We start from the raw sequence: 18,624 nt of genomic DNA on the forward strand, positions 1-18,624 counted from the left end.
ACACACACACACACACACACACACACACACACACACACACACACACACACACACACACACACACACATACCTCCCCCCCCCCTGTCTGCCTGGCTAACCTTTCAAACACGCGCCGGGTTAAAGAGGTGGTGGAGGATGCCTGTCGGGCGAGGTGGTGAGGATTACAAATCACGGTGACTCTGCACTCGTTTCCCTGTTTTCCCTGAGTCTACCCGTCTATCCCCAACCCCCTCCCTCCCACCCCCCCAGCTACACCATGGGTCTTATCCATCACCGGGGAGGAGGCGAGTAATCAGTCTCTTTTCGGTGGAACAAATGCATCACTTTCATACGGGGGCCTGAGCCGAGGCTGGCAACACCCCGCCATAAAACTGAATTGAATTTCATTTACCGGAGCCTATTAATTCCGTGCTGACACTCGTATTGATTGAGGCCTCGCAGGTACTGTTAATTCACCATGTCGCGGCATGTTCTTATTTATCTATTGTCGGCATGAAGGTTGCCCTGGCTCGGCTGGCCGGCAGAGTCGTGCCGACCACATGGGCCCTCTCATCACACGACTAAGGATGAAGGAGAGCGAAAACGTGGCCATGATGGCTGTCTGCGAAAGGGAGGGAGAGAAATTAAAGGTGCACAGTGTGAAACGAGGGGGTCTGTTGTGGCACTGTTGCTATCCCTTTCGTGGGCCTTGCTGACATTTGTGTTAACTTAAATACTGACTGATGCGCGGCTGTTGGGAGCGTCTGCCAAGTTTCCCAGCAAACGGCATCTGTATTGTGAATGTTCAATGGTCTGATAAGCTAATTAAGCTAATGATCGGCTACACACAGCCTGCTTCCATACCAAACAGCTCCACGTTCTGAAGGGAATCTTCAACATCCCAGTGCGTCTTGAGTGTGTGTTTGTGTGTGTGTTTGTGTGTGTTTGTGTGTGTGTGTGTGTGTTTTTGTCTGTCTATGCATATGTGTGCATACTCGAGTGCTCAGTCAGTGGAGAAAAAAGTCACTAAAATTAGCTCTCTGGATTATCAAATCCCTAGTGACCCAGATGGTAAGACGAGAAAGAAAGCAAAAAAAACAAACAAAAAGAAAAGAAAAGAAAAGAGCAAAACTCTCACTAAACAGTCTCGTCCTCATAGTCAATGAATCTTATGTTTTGTCCCCCTCTGCCACAGGCTTGGAGAAAGTAGGCCGGGACTCCACCTACGAGCAGGAAGGGAAGGTGCAGTTTGTGATGGACGCCGTCTACTCCATGGCCCACGCCCTCCACCGCATGCACAAGGACCTGTGCTTCGGCTACCCCGGCCTCTGTCCCCGGATGAGCAACATCAACGGCAAGGAGCTCCTGGGCTACATCCGCGCCGTCAACTTCAACGGTGAGTCGCCGGTGTAGCTGCATTCACCGCACCACGGTCACGGCACAGAACGCACACCAGCTGAATGCCGTCGATCAGCGTCCAAAAGGCATTGACTTTGTATAACTGCTGGCTTTATGTATGAAGGCATTTGTCAGAGGATGTCCGGATATAGATCTGGGTGGTCCAGTGGTTGGTTATACGGGAGTGTGTGTGTGCCAGTGTGTGTGTTCATGCCTGGGTGTGAAATATGTGAAAAATGCCTCCATACCTATTTGTTAATTGCATCAATCAGTTTCTTTCATAATATAGTCATTTTGTGGGTGTAAGTGCGTGTGTGCGTGTGTGTGTCTGTGTGTGAGTGTGTGTATGTATGCATGTATGAATGTTTGCCTGTGTGTGTGTGTGAACATGTCCATGTGTGTGTTTGTGTTTGCATGTGTATAAAGTCACTTTCTATTTCTTACAACCTATTACCTCTCTATTGCCTTCCCTTTTCCCCAGTGGGTCACATGTAATGCTACAGTGATCTGCAACAGGTCCTTTGTGTATTTACTTTCAGGAAATTCAATGCCATTTTGATTAATGATGTTTTTTTGCCCCCCTCTTCCTTAACACGGTGCTGCATCCATCAAAGTGCCCCACCATCTAATTAGTCATGCTCTATGGACACCTACCTATCCATGTTATTTTACAAACTGAACGACGTGGCCTACAGTCCAACAGCGGCAGAAAGCTGTATTCACACAACCCCACCAGCAGAGAGAATTACTTAGCAGTATTGGCCATATTCAGTCCGTTTAGGAATAGTGGAAAAGAATGAGTCATTCTCTGAGTCATTCTTAGCAGGTGTCTCATTAATCTGCTGTCCTTGAAAATATTCACTATCAGGTCAATATTTTAATTATGTGATGTGAAAACATTGTACCTGTAGCTGAAATTTTAAAATACTGAAAAATGCCATGCCGTAGAACCCATATAATAATAAATACCCATTTAGTTTGTTTAGTTTATTCCGATTATTTGAGTCAAAAAGGGTGTGAAATGCCTCTCACCAGATTTAGCTAATAGCTGTCTTCCTGTTTCAGTCCCTGGGAAGTTAAAAGTGATTTAAAATGGAATTATGCCATACCCTCATGTTGACCTCCACCTACCTAAATACACCCAGCACACATCCGTCACATGTCTGTGTGCCCACGCAAACAACACAATTGACCTCACAGTTCTCAGAGATATAGACTGCAGCTTTATTCATTTTCTTCATTGTGACTGTTAAGACTCTTAGGCAGATACCCAGCTTGTGGTGTAACAATGGCTGAATTTTGCATGTCTTGGCCATGATGAAATTACATGAATGTGTGAAAAGGTATCTGTGACTGTTGCTCTTTTTATAAACAAGGGGGCACACGGGGGGTGACGCTGAAGAGGAGACAGTTTCATTGTCTGGAGACAAAGTCCATATAGTCACCTGTGCCATATATTTATGGTGAAATGTTATATATATATATATATATATATATATATATATATATATATATATTCGTATGTCTCAAAATACATTTCATACTGTTAGATGACTAAGCTTGTGTCTGCGAGCCATGCTAGTGCTTCACTGTTCAGGGTAGACAGTGCCTGAAGGCCAGGGCACTGGTACTTGGTGCAGTTGTTGATGATGTGATCAGCAGTTTGCTCTGGGGCCCCACAGGGGCAGTCTGGAGCATCACATAGGTTCATCCTGTGCATATTGGCTCGGAAGCGTCCATGTCCTGTTCGGCATCTGTTGAGTCGTACCCAGGAGTTTCTGTTGAGGGTGTGTCCTGCAGGCCTTGTGGACGGTGTTTTGATGTAGCCATGTAGTTTAGTGTTGGCTGAGCCCCACTGTTTGGTCCATTGTGTGATGGTCCAGGATCCAGGTGGCTGACCATTTGCCTCATGCAGCAGACCCCGAAGTCTTGCAGAGATCGGTGCTCTCAGCGGTAGGCGTGGTGGTGGGTCGTTTGAGTTGATGTCATGATGGAGTAGGTGGCAGGCTCTGCGTTGAGCTCTCTGTGCAAGGTTTAGGCAGGCTGCTTCGCGGCGGATTGCTGGTGGTGGGATTCCACTGAGGATTGGTAGGTATGAGGTTGGTGTAGATCTTATACATCCTGAAACCATCCGCATGCTGTTGTTGAGAGCTATGTCAAGCTTGGTGGTATGAGTGGATTTGCACCAAATAGGTGCACAGTACTCTGCTGTTGAGTGAAATGTTCAAATGTATGTACAGAAAAAGGAAAATTAACAATGATATGAGGGTCAAAACAAAAGTTGAAGTTCGAGCGACACAGCCCCCAGGACCAACCTCATAGGCATCAGTCTGTTTCACAAACGGCAGGTCAGGGCCCCGACACGTCCTCACATTCAAGTGCTCACAGGCTTCTTCCAAACTGACCTTGTTGGACGCATTCTTTGACGTCAGGTTAGTCAATACTGTCGCCCTGTTGTAAAAATCTGGTCTAAATCGCTCTGTTAGGTGAAAATTCACCCTTAAGTTATTTCTGGACTCTGAAGTTGTAGATCAGTATATTTATTCAATAACAATTGCAATTGGGCTCACTCACAACACAAGGATGAAAAGTGAAGCCCTGATACTCGCAAACCACAAGGGTTATATACTTAAGATTTATCTAATGCAGACGCCATAAATGTTTAATCATCTAGTTCTCGACTGAGCTTCTAGTATCTTCTCAGGGTCGAGAAAACAATAAGTGGTGCCAGTTAATCAAAGTTACACATATACACAGAAACACAGAAAAGCCATGTCACTGTTATGAAAAGCATAAAAGGTAATTATTAATACAAGCACTTGATTCATATATTCTGAAGTAATTAACAGTGTTTGGTAATTATCTCCATCACTCTCTTCTTGGTGGTGAGGGGAGCACAGCTCCTGATGGCCTACTCCTTGCTACACCAGCATTTAGCCTTGGACTTCCTCAACTTCCCTGCTGGAAATGGTCCTATTCCTCCCAGCCCTGAGTCAGGGTAGCCAGTTCTGCATTGTACTAGGCCCTGGTCCCTTCAAAAGCACTGGCACTAGCCCCCTTATTCTGTCAAAGGTCTGTCAGAACAGGGACATCCATAAGGAGCCTCATCCGATACTCCAGCACATAAGCCTGCCTGTCGATCACCAAATTGATGATAGCTGTTTCGTTCTGACTCACATCCCTGTGTATGCTTCACTCTTCCTACACTAGTGAGCTGTTGTCTAGTGAGTGTATACACTTTGGATGGACAAAGGTTTAGCTGCTCCCAGAATCTACCAAGCCTCTTCATGCTGCGTGTTTAGCGGACTGAGGGTTGTGTTACTTAATCCAAGTGCGTACTATCTCGGGGTAGACCGTCCACAGGAACTGCTTCGAGGATAATGAGTTTCCCAATCTCCTCCTTGGACCGCTCCCGGGGACAGACCCACTTCTTTAGGTCTCAGAACCTGGCCTGCAGCTCGCCTCTATGTCTTACCCCCTCCGGAACCTCCTTGGACCGAACCTCAGCCGAAAGGTTTCTGCATCTATTTCAAATTTGGCCAAAACAGCCCTCTCTTCTCCTCTCGGCACTCCTCCTACGGAGCTGCTGTTGATCGCTCCGGCATATCCTTACTGGTCACTGGTTCCCACTGCTGCTACCAAAGGTGAAAAGGTATCCAGTAGGCGTACAGGTGGTGATTGTGAAGAGGAGCAAGTTCTGTTGTCTCCAGTCAAAAACCACCTGTGTCAATATATGTACAGTGGAATGTTCAAATGTACAGTATATGTAAAAAAAAAAGAAAATGAACATTGACATGAGGTCAAAACAAAAGTTGATGCCAAACTAAAGACAATAATCAAACCACCTACACAGGTAGGAACAGGGTAAACAATAAATGCATTGTACTACAAACTGAAAATAAATTCTCCTAAGACAGGAAATGAAATGATCAGAACAGAAATGAAATGTTATACTGTATAAACACAAGAAACGAAACAGGCACAAACATTAAGCAGCCTGGGCACAAGAAACGAAACAGGCACAAACATTACGCAGCCTGGGCCATGACCAGCGTTCTCAAAAAATACCAGCATAATCGCCCTGTGGTGTGGGGGAGCGCTTCCCTTACAGAAACTACAGCCAGCTAGAATGTAAGTTTAATCCTTTTGCTTGATCTTACTAGTGCCAGAAAATAAACAAATGACTGTAGTCACACCACCCAGGTCTCATATATAGTCAGTCCCCTGCCTCATGCCTTGTTTTAACAAGTGAAACATTTACAAACATATCAACATAATGCCGGTGCGTGCCCTCACAAAACACTTACGGACAGCCTTAAATGCACTCTTTAAAGAGACAACATTCAAGTCAACCGGCACAGGGACAATACACACATAACAGGCACAGGGAAATACAGACATAGTGTGATATTGTTACAGGGTTAAAAAAAAAATCTTTTTCCAGTTCATAAAGAGTTCATTGTTCGAAATGGGACACATGCCCGCCATTCTGCGTCAAGGGACGCCATGTTGTGGCATCAGAAATTTCCATCACAGCCAGCCATGTCATGTAGAAGTTATTTATTTAGAACGTTCCAGAGCATTATAAATGGGCAGCCTCACAGAAAGGGCAGAGCAGAATCCTCTAGCCTTCTACACTTTATTTATTTGTCCCAGATGAGCATGTAACTCCCTCTAACCAATACTTTTATATCATATGATATTTCATATCTTGTCGTGTAATATGACCTCCACCTCCACTGGAATGTCAAAGTAGAAAAAATAACAGTATCAGGTAATAATGGCTGACATGCAAAGACCACAAACGACGCAATGCTAAGGCTAATGCTAATTAGTGTCATGAAAAGAACAAACATATGATGGGCTTTCTGTTTCTGTATGTGTGGTCAGGTCACCTGAGAGTCTCCTGAATGGGAGATTGCGTTCATATTTTTTTTGTTTTGACATTTGTTGTGTTTTCTGAGACTACCAAGAAAGGGCAGCCATTCCTCACTGCCCCTCAAGGTTTTCATGACAGGGAACCATTCATTTTGGTTCTCTAAAACCACAGTAGACATTTCATTTCATTATTAGCTCCGTGTTACTCCTTGTCCTGTTGTTTATTTATTGAATTGATGCTCCAGTCTGCTCATTTATTATTGGCTGCTTATGTTTGCCTCCGAGTTATGTGATTTGCATAATTGCCATTGAGCGATTATGTCTGTCTTGGAGAAGGAAGATGTGGCATACCAGACGATTAAAAACACATTATTTCATGTATTCATTTTTTCCCCTCTTGGAGCTGGAGACATTTCTCCAGAATTTGTCTTCATTTTCAAAAACTTGACTCACTAGCTATCTGCCAGTTTTCCATGCCGTGTTACACGACGGAAAACAAATGTGTTGCTGCTGCACCTGTGAGCGGAGCCAGTTAGCTGTGTGATTGTGGGTCAATTCATGGAATCTGACTCTGACACTCTCTACAATCTTTAGTCAGATAGTGGTGGCTTCTCAGCCTTTTGACCTGTTTTGATGTCAGTGATGGGTGAGAGAGAGTCAGTCAGACAGACAGACAGACAGACAGACAGACAGACAGAGAGACAGACAGAGAGACAGGTAGATAGAGAAAGACAAGGACGAGTCTTGTAGTATTGCAAGCCACAGGGGCGAGAATAGAGACTCTAGTAAACTAACACTCGTTGGTGAGTAGAAGCAGTCCTTATAATTGATGACGTTTAGGTTATCAAGCGTTGGTGCGTCCCTCCTGGCGTAATGTCTCTGAAACGACCACTTTATAGACCGCATGCTATGTCCCTATCGATTTTGGCCTGGTGACTTTCGGCTTGATCGCCATAAAACAAAAAAAGGAAACAAGCATTTGGGGACTTGTGATTCGGCATGTGTTCAATATGTCTGCAGGCCTGTTCTCTGGCATGTGCTTGACAGAGAGAGAAAGAAAGAAACTTTCTTATTAAAAGTTGTAGGTCCTTGCTGCCTGTCTCTAGTGGGCAAAACAGCACAGAACTCCCCTGCTCATTAATGGAATTCTTCCTATCAGCAACCAAAAGGGGAAACATTGAACTCATTCTATGCGTGTGTGTCAGTGTCTGTATGTGAGTGTGTGTTGTGTTGTGTTAAAGTGGATAGTTGTATGAGTGTGTGCCAGTACCGCAGATCTATACCGATCAAACCCATCTTTAAAGCCTCTTCATGCTCTCACTGATGAATGAAAAAAAAATCAATTAGGAGCCTTTTGTGTTGGCGGAGTAAAAGCTTCCCTGTGTTTCCCTTAATTTGGCCCCGGCCTCTGGAGCATCCTGGGAAAACTCGGGCCGAGCCAGGGTACTCCGTAACGATCTGGGTCCTCTTCCTGACGCTTCCCTTTGGGCGGCCTGTCGTGCGGCTCTGACCTTTCTCAGCAGTGTGAGATGGCCCACCTGGGCCCGACCCCGGCACCTGCGCAGCGATCGACTCACAGAGCCAAGCCAAGCAGAAACTGCTGCTGATGGAACACACACACACATTCACACACATGCACACACAAAACCTCACATAGGCAAACATTATACTGCTGCAATGCAGATAAAATCAGAGACACAGAGCAACATATCACATAGAAAGGGAAAGGGATTGAGATAGAAATAGATAGTGATAGATACAGATACAGAGATTAAAATTGGATATCTGTTTTATATACCATGGAAAATTAAATATTCATATAGGTCTCTCTATAAAAAAAGATTGATTGCCATATGATTGTCAGGAATGAACCTCAGATTAATAAATTGTTCTCATTTCACCACCATGTTCACCATTTATTTTTCACCCGTATGAAATCGGCGTCATTATACCCATAGGGCATAAACTCCTCCAATCAGTGCCAATGGAAAATAACCTATCCTTGTCAAAGCCCTCCGTCAGAGGCAGAAACAGTAGAGTAGAGCCTTTGCTATACACATCTGACTGCATGAACTCAACTGCAACCCCACTCTCTCGTCGGCAACCAACACTTGGCGCGACTGCGTCGTGACGACTGGAAACCAGTGCCATTTGCTGTTCTGTTTGACCATAGAGATTTTTTTTCGTTTTGAAGGTGCACTCCGTGGAGCCATTAGCTCTAGTGACTTTCCACTCTGTTGGGGGAAAGCCATCAAGCCATCTTCCCAAAAAAAAAAAATGATTCCGCTGTTCCAAAAAGCTCTTAGCCGCCATTCAATATTATGGCAAATTATGGTCGACGTGAGGCGGCATGGCAGCCGTGGGCTGGGGGCCGTGTGCTGGGGCCCGGCTCGTGTCATGGCTGCGTGACGCGCGTCGGATTGAAAGTGCTTGGCCTTTGTGGTGAAATTCTGTGGAATGTTCTGAGTGGCGGCTGAATGCCTCGATACAAAATGTGCCGCCGCTTGCTCATCGCCCCCCCCCCCCCCCCCCCCCCCCCCCCCCCCCTCCACACACCTACTGTGCGTGTCTTTTCACACAGCTCGCCGAAGTCCTTGATTCTCTCGCCTGCTGAGCAAAAGCGACGGATAGAAAGAGAACATAAACAATGAAGGAAGAAAGAAAGAGAAAACTCGCTGCCTACACGGTGAAAACTTTCCACTTGAGCTTTGTGTGTGAAGGAACTTGGCATTCGTTAGGTGTGTCATGGCTTGGTCAACATGTTGAATGTCCACAGTGGATATGCTGGGGGTGTTGTGCTACCGTAGTTGGGTGTGTTGTAAATTATGTTACTGTGACCTTCTGAGTGGGTACTCTTATGCCCTGTGCGTGCGATCCTTGGACTACAGTTTTTCTCGATTGCTTTGGCACATTTTTCCATCCACTGTTTACTTTTTCAAAACAGCTCACACACAGCCCTTAACAGAAGCTGAAATGACCAAAACACTATATGATGTTTGCAGAATGACACCACCTTCTCAAAACTCATCACACACCCATCAAAACCAAACATTTCTATCAAAACCTACAATTTGTGCTCAATTGAAAATGTATGTTTTTTCATTTATTTAACAATGGATAACAAAATTCAAACTACAGCTATCAATATCAACCTCTGTAACCATCACTTCAACTTTTGTGCAACACCCTCACAGTATTGACTATTTTACCACTGCCAACATTACAATTTGGGTTTTGCACTGAGCACTCTTACTTAGGGAATATACTGTCAAAAAGTATTTGAAATCTGAAAATTTGTATACAGTAAAAGATTGTAGTTCTGTTTTTGTATTGCTAAACACTATAAAATATATTCTAAACAAGGACCTGTCAACACCATTGATTTAGATTTGCTCTACTGTGTACAAAATGGCAAACATTCTGACACAAATATATTTTTCCACATTACATGTATATTCTGTATGCAGTCAAAATGACAGGTTTCAATATACAGTAAAAAGGTCAATTCTCCCCCTGCCACCAGTGTGGGCCAGTGTGTTGATTCTGTAAAAATAGTGTAATAGGCTATAAATACTGTACATAAAGTGTATTTTAAAGTAATCAGAATTCGTTGTAAATTACTTTAGTGAAACTACAGTACATTGTATTGTGGCAACACACTTTACAAAAGTATAGAAATGGTTGTTGCCAAGAGTGCAAATACATGAAACACAGTACAGTAAATTGACTGTAAAGGCCAGCAAAGTGTCATTGTCATTGCCGAACGTACAAACAATTGATGCCAGAGTATGACGGCTCAGGTTTGGCTGAACCCTTTGGCCAGTCTCTCTTATGGAGAGGTCATGATTGACTACGTGATCAATGACTCTTGCGCTAATTTCATTAGAGCATCTTACACGAATGCCACGTCCCTGACAGGGGCCCCTCTACCTCTACCACGACCTCTTCCTTGTCCTCGTCCTGGTCTGAGGTTGTTGGTGGCGGCATCCTCGAAACATGCTTGGTATCAACTTCAATCTATTGACCTCTTTTAGAGGTTGAGAACTACTTGATTAGTTTTGCACAGAGAGTTCACACAGGTGCTGACGATATTTAGAATATAGAGAGCAGTTTCAGTAGGCTGCTACTAAGTGTCTGCAATGTGTTGACATGGTTATTCAATTAGGTTTTGTGTCTTTCTCTGAGAAGTGTGTTACAGTTTTTCTCGATTGCTAACACACATTTTTTGAAAGCATGCCTCGTTTCCTCAAAACTCTAAACACAAATCCCAAAACCACTCACACAAAATGCAAAACCCTTTATACATCCTGCAAAAGGCAACTTTGCTTTCAAAACAGTGTTATGTCACCTCAAAAGGGTACTTTGTTTTCTAATGACAAACACAGCCCATTATATGAGTAGACATTCTAAGCATCGATTGAACACTGATGTGCTCAATGGAAAACACTACTATGAAATGGGAAAACACCAGTATGAAGGCCTTATCAGGAACATTATGTTACCAAACGCTTACTCCTGTAGTAAAATATAACTGTATAATGTTTTTACGCAAATATAAAACAACACACAAATATACAGTAACAACTAAAATATTTCTTTATTTTTTCCAAAAGTGCTGTAGCCTATACATCACAGCAAACACAAATGAGTGTGTAAATGATTTGCACAGAACAAACAATAGGATATAGGCCAGTACAGTCAACAAAAAAAAGAAAGAAAAATGTAAAATAAAAAAGGACAAAAAACTACTGCATCCTGTTCTAGCTCAAGACAATATTGACAATGTGCTATCAGAAATAGACCTACACAGTGTTGTGAATGTTGTTGCATTTTGTGTGAGTGGTTTAGGGATTTGTGTTTAGAGTTTTGAGAAAACGAGGCATGCTTCATGTGTGTAAGCAATCGAGAAAAACTGTATCTATTCTCTCTTCTGAATGTCCAGAGAATGGATGCAACTGAGAAGCGGCTTATATTTGGTTGAACCCTCTGGCCAGCCTCCTGCATGGTCAAACCATGGTTGACCACAGGGTTGACCACAGTGGCCCGAATCTCATCAGAGATAATGGCTCTCCTTCTTGCTCTTTCTCTTCATCCTCTTCCTCCTCCTCCTCCTCCTCCTCCTCCTCCTCTTACTATCACTCCTCTGCCTTTCTGATCACCTCTCACTTCAATGTTGCCATCAATTGTTCTCCAAACCAGGAGCTAACCTGTGGCCATCATATTGCTAAAGCTTTGATTTCAAATTGCACAACAGCCTTGGAAATGGAAGTTTTGCCAATTGAATAGCAGTGTGTTCTTTCTGAACACAAGGAGGTTTTGGCATTGATGAAGTGTGCAAAGTAGAGAGGATGGTGTTTAGTGTTTTGAAGAAAGTGTGGTTAACAATTGAAATTTGTGTCTAAAGCAGATAATTGTGTGTTGTGAGTTGAAGAAAGTGCGGTTAACAATTGAAATCTGTGTCTAAAGCACATAATTGTGCTTATAGTTTAGCAGAATTGGTTTAGGGAGTTGGCACATGAGTTACAGGTTGTGGTCATTGTGCCATAAGTTCCAGTTTTTGAATGTAATCAATCGAGAAAAACTGTAAGCCACTAAAGTAACAATCATATTTTAGAGTAATGTTTGCGTGCAGAAAGAGTGTTGTCATTCTATGCACAGCGCATGTGCATGTGTACAGTTTACAAAGGTGGAAACATAAATGAGAAGGAGGCTTGAGCCCTGTTGTTACAGTTTTTCTCAATTGTTTTCACACATTTAGCGAATCATGGGTCAACTTCATCTAATGCTCACATCTATTCTGCACAGCAAGAGTCTTCTCTGGCGAATGGGTTAACTATTTCTCATTGCTTTCACACAAATTTCTTTGAGTTTTAACACACTTTTCAAAACAGTTACAGTTTTTCTCGATTGATTACATTCAAAAACTGGAACTTATGGCACAATGACCACAACCTGTAACTCATGTGCCAACTCCCTAAACCAATTCTGCTAAACTATAAGCACAATTATCTGCTTTAGACACAAATTTCAATTGTTAACCGCACTTTCTTCAAAACACAACACACAACTATCTGCTTTAGACACAAATTTCAATTGTTAACCACACTTTCTTCAAAACACTAAACACCATCCTCTCTACTTTGCACACTTCATCAATGCCAAAACCTCCTTGTGTTCAGACAGAACACACTGCTATTCAATTGGCAAAACTTCCATTTCAAAGGCTGTTGTGCAATTTGAAATCAAAGCTTTAGCAATATGATGGCCACAGGTTAGCTCCTGGTTTGGAGAACAATTGATGGCAACATTGAAGTGAGAGGTGATCAGAAAGGCAGAGGAGTGAGAGTAAGAGGAGGAGGAGGAGGAGGAGGAGGAAGAGGATGAAGAGAAAGAGCAAGAAGGAGAGCCATTATCTCTGATGAGATTCGGGACACTGTGGTCAACCATATGGTCAACCATGGTTTGACCATGCAGGAGGCTGGCCAGAGGGTTCAACCAAATATAAGCCGCTTCTCAGTTGCATCCATTCTCTGGACATTCAGAAGAGGGAATAGGTAAGAAACACTACTATGACAGGAAAACACTACAGTTGTTCTCGATTGCTAACACACATTTTTTTAAAGCATGCCTCGTTTCCTCAAAACTCTAAACACAAATCTCAAAACCACTCACACAAAATGCAAAACCCTTTATATATCCTGCAAAAGGCAACTTTGCTTTCAAAACAGTGTTATGTCACCTCAAAAGGGTACTTTGTTTTCTAATGACAAACACAGCCCATTATATGAGTAGACATTCTAAGCATCGATTGAACACTGATGTGCTCAATGGAAAACACTACTATGAGATGGGAAAACACCAGTATGAAGGCCTTATCAGGAACATTATGTTACTATACGCTTACTCCTGTAGTAAAATATAACTGTATAATGTTTTTACGCAAATATAAAACAACACACAAATATACAGTAACAACTAAAATATTTCTTTATTTTTTCCAAAAGTGCTGTAGCCTATACATCACAGCAAACACAAATGAATGTGTAAATGATTTGCACAGAACAAACAATAGGATATAGGCCAGTACAGTCAACAAAAAAAAGAAAGAAAAATGTAAAATAAAAAAGGACAAAAAACTACTGCTTCCTCTTCTAGCTCAAGACAATATTGACAATGTGCTATCAGAAATAGACCTACACAGTGTTGTGAATGTTGTTGCATTTTGTGTGAGTGGTTTAGGGATTTGTGTTTAGAGTTTTGAGAAAACGAGGCATGCTTCATGTGTGTAAGCAATCGAGAAAAACTGTAACATTGGATTGGATTACAATACAGTACAGTAATGTGTCAGTGCTGATAGGACGCAATCAGTTGTGAAAATGTATATGACTTACTTGCACATAGTCATAGCATAACTGTTTGACTGTCGGAGTTTCTGACAAAAGGCACCCTGTACACCTGCTTTATTCTCAAGGTGTTCCGCCTTAGAACACAGTCCACTGTGGCTAGGCTCACTGTATTGATGTTTAGGAATATGTCTTGGTCATCAATGGTTGCACTTTGTATTTGTTTACGTAATTTTACAGATACAGTACAATGGAAAATACAAGAATACTATGCTCCTGATAAGGCATTTTACTACAGGAGTAAGCGTATAGTAACATAATGTTCCTGATAAGGCCTTCATACTGGTGTTTTCCCATTTCATAGTAGTGTTTTCCATTGAGCACATCAGTGTTCAATCGATGCTTAGAATGTCTACTCATATAATGGGCTGTGTTTGTCATTAGAAAACAAAGTACCCTTTTGAGGTGACATAACACTGTTTTGAAAGCAAAGTTGCCTTTTGCAGGACATATAAAGGGTTTTGCATTTTGTGTGAGTGGTTTTGGGATTTGTGTTTAGAGTTTTGAGGAAACGAGGCATGCTTTCAAAAAATGTGTGTTAGCAATCGAGAAAAACTGTAACACAAACAAAACACAAAGGAAATGCTCCTGCGCACACACACACAGCTCCTCTGAAGGAGAGTGCACACACACACACAATCACACCTTTCAGTTTCAAAGGGGGTCTACTCCAACAATCAGCGGTCCATTTGGATACTACGGTTAAGGCAATCGCCAAATACACTCTATGCATTCTATTCCTGTTTTATCCATCTTTAAAATCTCAGCTCATCAGAGTTAACCGCAGATGAGCATAGTGCTTTGAGCCTGCAAGCCAAGGCCCCACAGACAGATCCGCGGTACCATTGGGGGGGGCAGTTTTAGTGGTGCGATCACATCTGCCACAATCAGGACACCCCCCCCCCCTTCTTCCTCTGTCTCTCCATCTCCTTCTCACTGTGGCCACTGATGAGCACTGTGATGAGCCACCGATGCCAGGACACTGATTACGGCTCATCACCCGGCAACAGGGCGCTACACCGCAATGTGACCGGGTGCCAGGTAGCCCACACACACAGACACACACACACACAGACACACACACACACACACACACACACACATACACACACACACTCACACATACACACACACACACACACACACACACACACTCACACATACACACATACACACACACACACACTCACACATACACACATACACACACACACACACACACACACACACACATGTGTGTAGAAACAAATGGAGAAAGAAAGAATAAAAGTGAGAGAAGGCTTTGGCTAGTGAGTGTGTAATGGCCATGACTGACTGAGCCGGACGGACCACATGAAAGGAAGAAAGTAGAGCGAGCAGGAAAGGAAAGACTGGTATCGGAGGAAAGGAACATGTGTCATGTTTAAGGCTATCAATTTATACCATGTGTGTGTGTGTGTGTGTATGCGTGCATGTGTGTGTGTGTGCGTGCGCGTGTGGATGCATGTTTCTACATACATGTGCATTCTATGTTAGGTTAATGAATGCAAATGACGTGTGTATGTGTAACCATGTGTGTGTGGGTGTGTGTGAGTACATACGTGTAAACGTGTGTGTGTGTGTGTGTGTGTTGGTGTGTGTGTATGCTGTGTGTGTGTGTGTGTGTGTGTGTGTATGCTGTGTGTGTGTGTGTGTGTGTGTGTGTGTGTGTGTATGCTGTGTGTTTGCATGTTGTTCGGGAGCCGGGTGCAGTGGAGGTGGATGCAGTGAATCAGGCTGATTTGAAAGTTGGCGTCCAGTGCCATGCAGCGTGCAGTCTGCCGCCAAGGGCTAATCGCCAACTCAGCGGCAATTACATTCGCTCCAGCAAGTTCCTACATACGCACAAACACACACACACACACACACACACACACACACACACACGCTTATTTTTAGATTAGTGGCGGGAGATGGATGGAGGGAACAACTGATGAAGAGGGAGGAGAGAGGGGCGGAGAGAGAGAGAGAGAGACACTGGAGATATTAATGCTGTGTGTTTCGTGCTCGAAAATATAAAAACAGGTTAAAAGTCCTTCTTGTACATGCAAAGGGAATAGTAGAGTCTGCTAAATGTAATCACTGGGCATTTCTGATTATGCACGTAATTGATATTCGCCCACAAGTGGGGCACTGCATATTTCCACAAACAATTGTTGACAAGCACCAAGGCAACCAGCCAGGAGGACAGGCCTTTTCTCTGAAGTAACTAACTCTCCCGGTTTGGTTCTTTCTGTGTGCAGTCTCGTCTGTGCATTATTCCAGGCTTCTAAAATATACAACGCTTTTTGTTAGGTAATGCGTTTCCCTACCTAGCTTTTTTTCCTCCGTTAAATGTTGAGTACTTGAATGCTTTAACCTTAACGGGTGGGTTATTTGCTGCAGGATGTTATGTGCAGCGACACATTCCCTTCCACCATCAGTCTCGCCCACGCAGGGAAGTAAAAAAAAAAAAAATCGATACCTTGTGATAAGTTCAATAAATTGAAAGTTTAGCAGCGGCACTGTCACCGCTTCTGTGTCCGGATGTAATCCTTCCAGCACTTTCTTTTTCGTTGCGATATAGCCGGCTATTGGGTTGATGTAATAGGACATTAAGCTCCCTGGCCAGGATTGCACATGCCTCGCTGGCTTGTGTTAGCGCTGCCATCAGTGGAAAGGGAAGTGTCTCTGATCTGGGACCTGTCGAGGTTTGTTGCTCGTGATTGCATGGGGAAAGAATATTCACACACCTGAGAGCACAAACATGAATAGCAGTCGAATAAATACAGACAGTCCTCCGACACCCAGGACACAAAAGGAAGGTGTTAGAATCTATACCAACTTTTATTTAGGCTGTGTTTTTCTTCCTCGCCATGTCTTGACTTGTGTTCGGCCTAAGGCGCAGCATCTCTGCAGCTTGACATCTGCTTAAGTGAAAGAACAGAGGATGCTGGCCGTCGGCTGCTGTTGAGCATCCTGCCTCCTGGTTTTTGAGTCCTGTCCATTGCTCGCTCATTATATGCACACTAACAATGTGGTTAGATGGGTGAGAGGGGTGAAGAAACAAGAACAGGTATTTTTGGTATTTCCAGTGAGGAGTGAAGGAGGGCTTGGAAGTGGAGTCGAGGTTAGACTGACCCTTACAAGAACCCCTGTCGGCCTCACCTCGTTTTTTATTCTTTGGAACCTCCACCCAAACAAAAAAACAACAACAGCATTTGTCTCCATCATCTGGTTGCATCATGACTGCGTGCTGCTGCTCCTCGCCTGGCCTGCCTTCTCCTCCTGCCTGTTTGCTGCGCGGCTCTGACAGGCTGTAATGAAGCCAGTGGCGCTGGAGCGCTGGGGGCCACACTGGCTTCACAGAGCTGCCAGGCAGGAAAGCACAGATAATGAGCGGCTCAGCTCCCTTAGTCTAAACGTGGGGCCAGGCATCGAATGAAATCACTGGAAGGACACACATACACACTTCTCCAACACCCCCCCCCCCAAAGGAAAAAAATTAAAAAAAACTCTTTGAAGGATTAAAGCCCCAACACATGTCTATCTGAGAAAATCCTTTGTGGCATACCGTTCCATCAAAAAATAGGGTGTTCTGCTAGCCGGTAACTGCCAAAACCTAATAAGGGTTGTGTGTGTACGTGTGTGTGTATGTTATGCCTGATAAACTATGTGCCATGTGTTCACGACAGGTTGGTCATTACTGCTGTCAGCTGTGCTGATGCAATGGAGCTTAGTGATTTTAAGCAGCAATGTATGGACCTAATTTGTGGAACAGTAAGGGGAGAGCGTACAAGGGGGGTTTGTTGGCGCACCTGATCATTAAGTTTGATTTCAGGTTCAGGTTCAGCTACAGCATCGTTACGAGGTTTACTTCCACTGTGAAGCTAGATGTGGCAGCTTTAGGAGGCGAAATGTAGAAGATTAATTGAAGGTCCATGGGAATGCTCTGGACCAGTCAGAACAGAGCTGTAAAGTAGTAAGATAGGGCCCTGTTTGTAGTTCGATTTAGACACAGTTATTCTTTTGTGTCTTGGAACTGTTTGTATATTCCGGAGCGAATGCTTCCCATACTGATATGCAGGGTTTCCACTGAAAACTGCATCTTTTGTTTATCTCATCGGCACTGCTGTCACTGTAACAATCTGTCAAAATATCACCAGCAGATGCATGAGGTATTTAAAAAAAAAAAAACTGTACAGTTGGTTTCGAAATTCAAGACTTTGGAAACAGCTTGTTTTGCTGCAGTGCTGGAGCCCTGGAGAGGAGCTGTTGGCAGCTGCTGCACTGTTGATCTCCTATGCCAGTGTCATCCCCGCCTCTTAGCGGAGGTATTAGTAACCTCAGAGTCCAGTTTCACAGCACACCAACCGCACAGAAGGGGCCCACCCAACTCTAACTGGCCAAGGCAGAGGGCGGCAGAGCAGAGTGTAGACGGATCATTCGTCAGCCTGTTCTTCAGAATCGATCCAAATCCGACTCTCATTTGTCTACGGTTCTCGTACACACCTGGATAGATGTTATTGGCCTTTTGAACCGTTAGTTGTGGAACACTATCAAGCTATTAGGAGGAATTTGTATGCTAAGTGATTTGATTAAATTACATTATCGCTCATGAGAGCGAGCGAGAGAGAGAGAGAGAGAGAAAAGAGAGAGCCTTGTTTCGTGGTTCAATAAATGAATGGGCCTCTTCAATGGTAAGTGAATCGCAAGTAGGCTGCTCGTTTGCTTTCTTTTGATATGTAAAACGTTCTGTTCCGTTCCGTAGCCTTACACTCTCCACGACCATCAAGAGTTATACATCGGAGTTAGGCATTTATAAGATGGGAACATTTTCAGCTCCAGGAAGATGAAAGGCAAGCCGAGGGCAAATCTTAGATCCGACCCTCCCTTCAGGTCATGCCTGGTGAGGCGAGATGGTGCCAAATCCGCGTGTCGATATCTTAATACATCCGGTAATGACCGC

General features: G+C 43.7%; 1 protein-coding gene across 2 annotated transcripts in view; it reads left to right on the plus strand.

Moving 5' to 3' along the window:
- Nucleotides 1–18,624, plus strand: part of grm8a (glutamate receptor, metabotropic 8a) — a 144,248-nt gene that overhangs the window by 104,128 nt on the left and 21,496 nt on the right. For both annotated transcript variants that reach the window (XM_031582567.2, XM_031582566.2), the window contains exon 7: nt 1,175–1,375. In XM_031582567.2, coding sequence (XP_031438427.1) covers nt 1,175–1,375 — 201 coding nt within the window. The remainder of the gene's footprint in view (nt 1–1,174; nt 1,376–18,624) is intronic.

The sequence above is a fragment of the Clupea harengus genome, chromosome 16, assembly GCF_900700415.2.
Source record: "Clupea harengus chromosome 16, Ch_v2.0.2, whole genome shotgun sequence".
In the NCBI taxonomy this organism is placed as follows: domain Eukaryota; kingdom Metazoa; phylum Chordata; class Actinopteri; order Clupeiformes; family Clupeidae; genus Clupea; species Clupea harengus.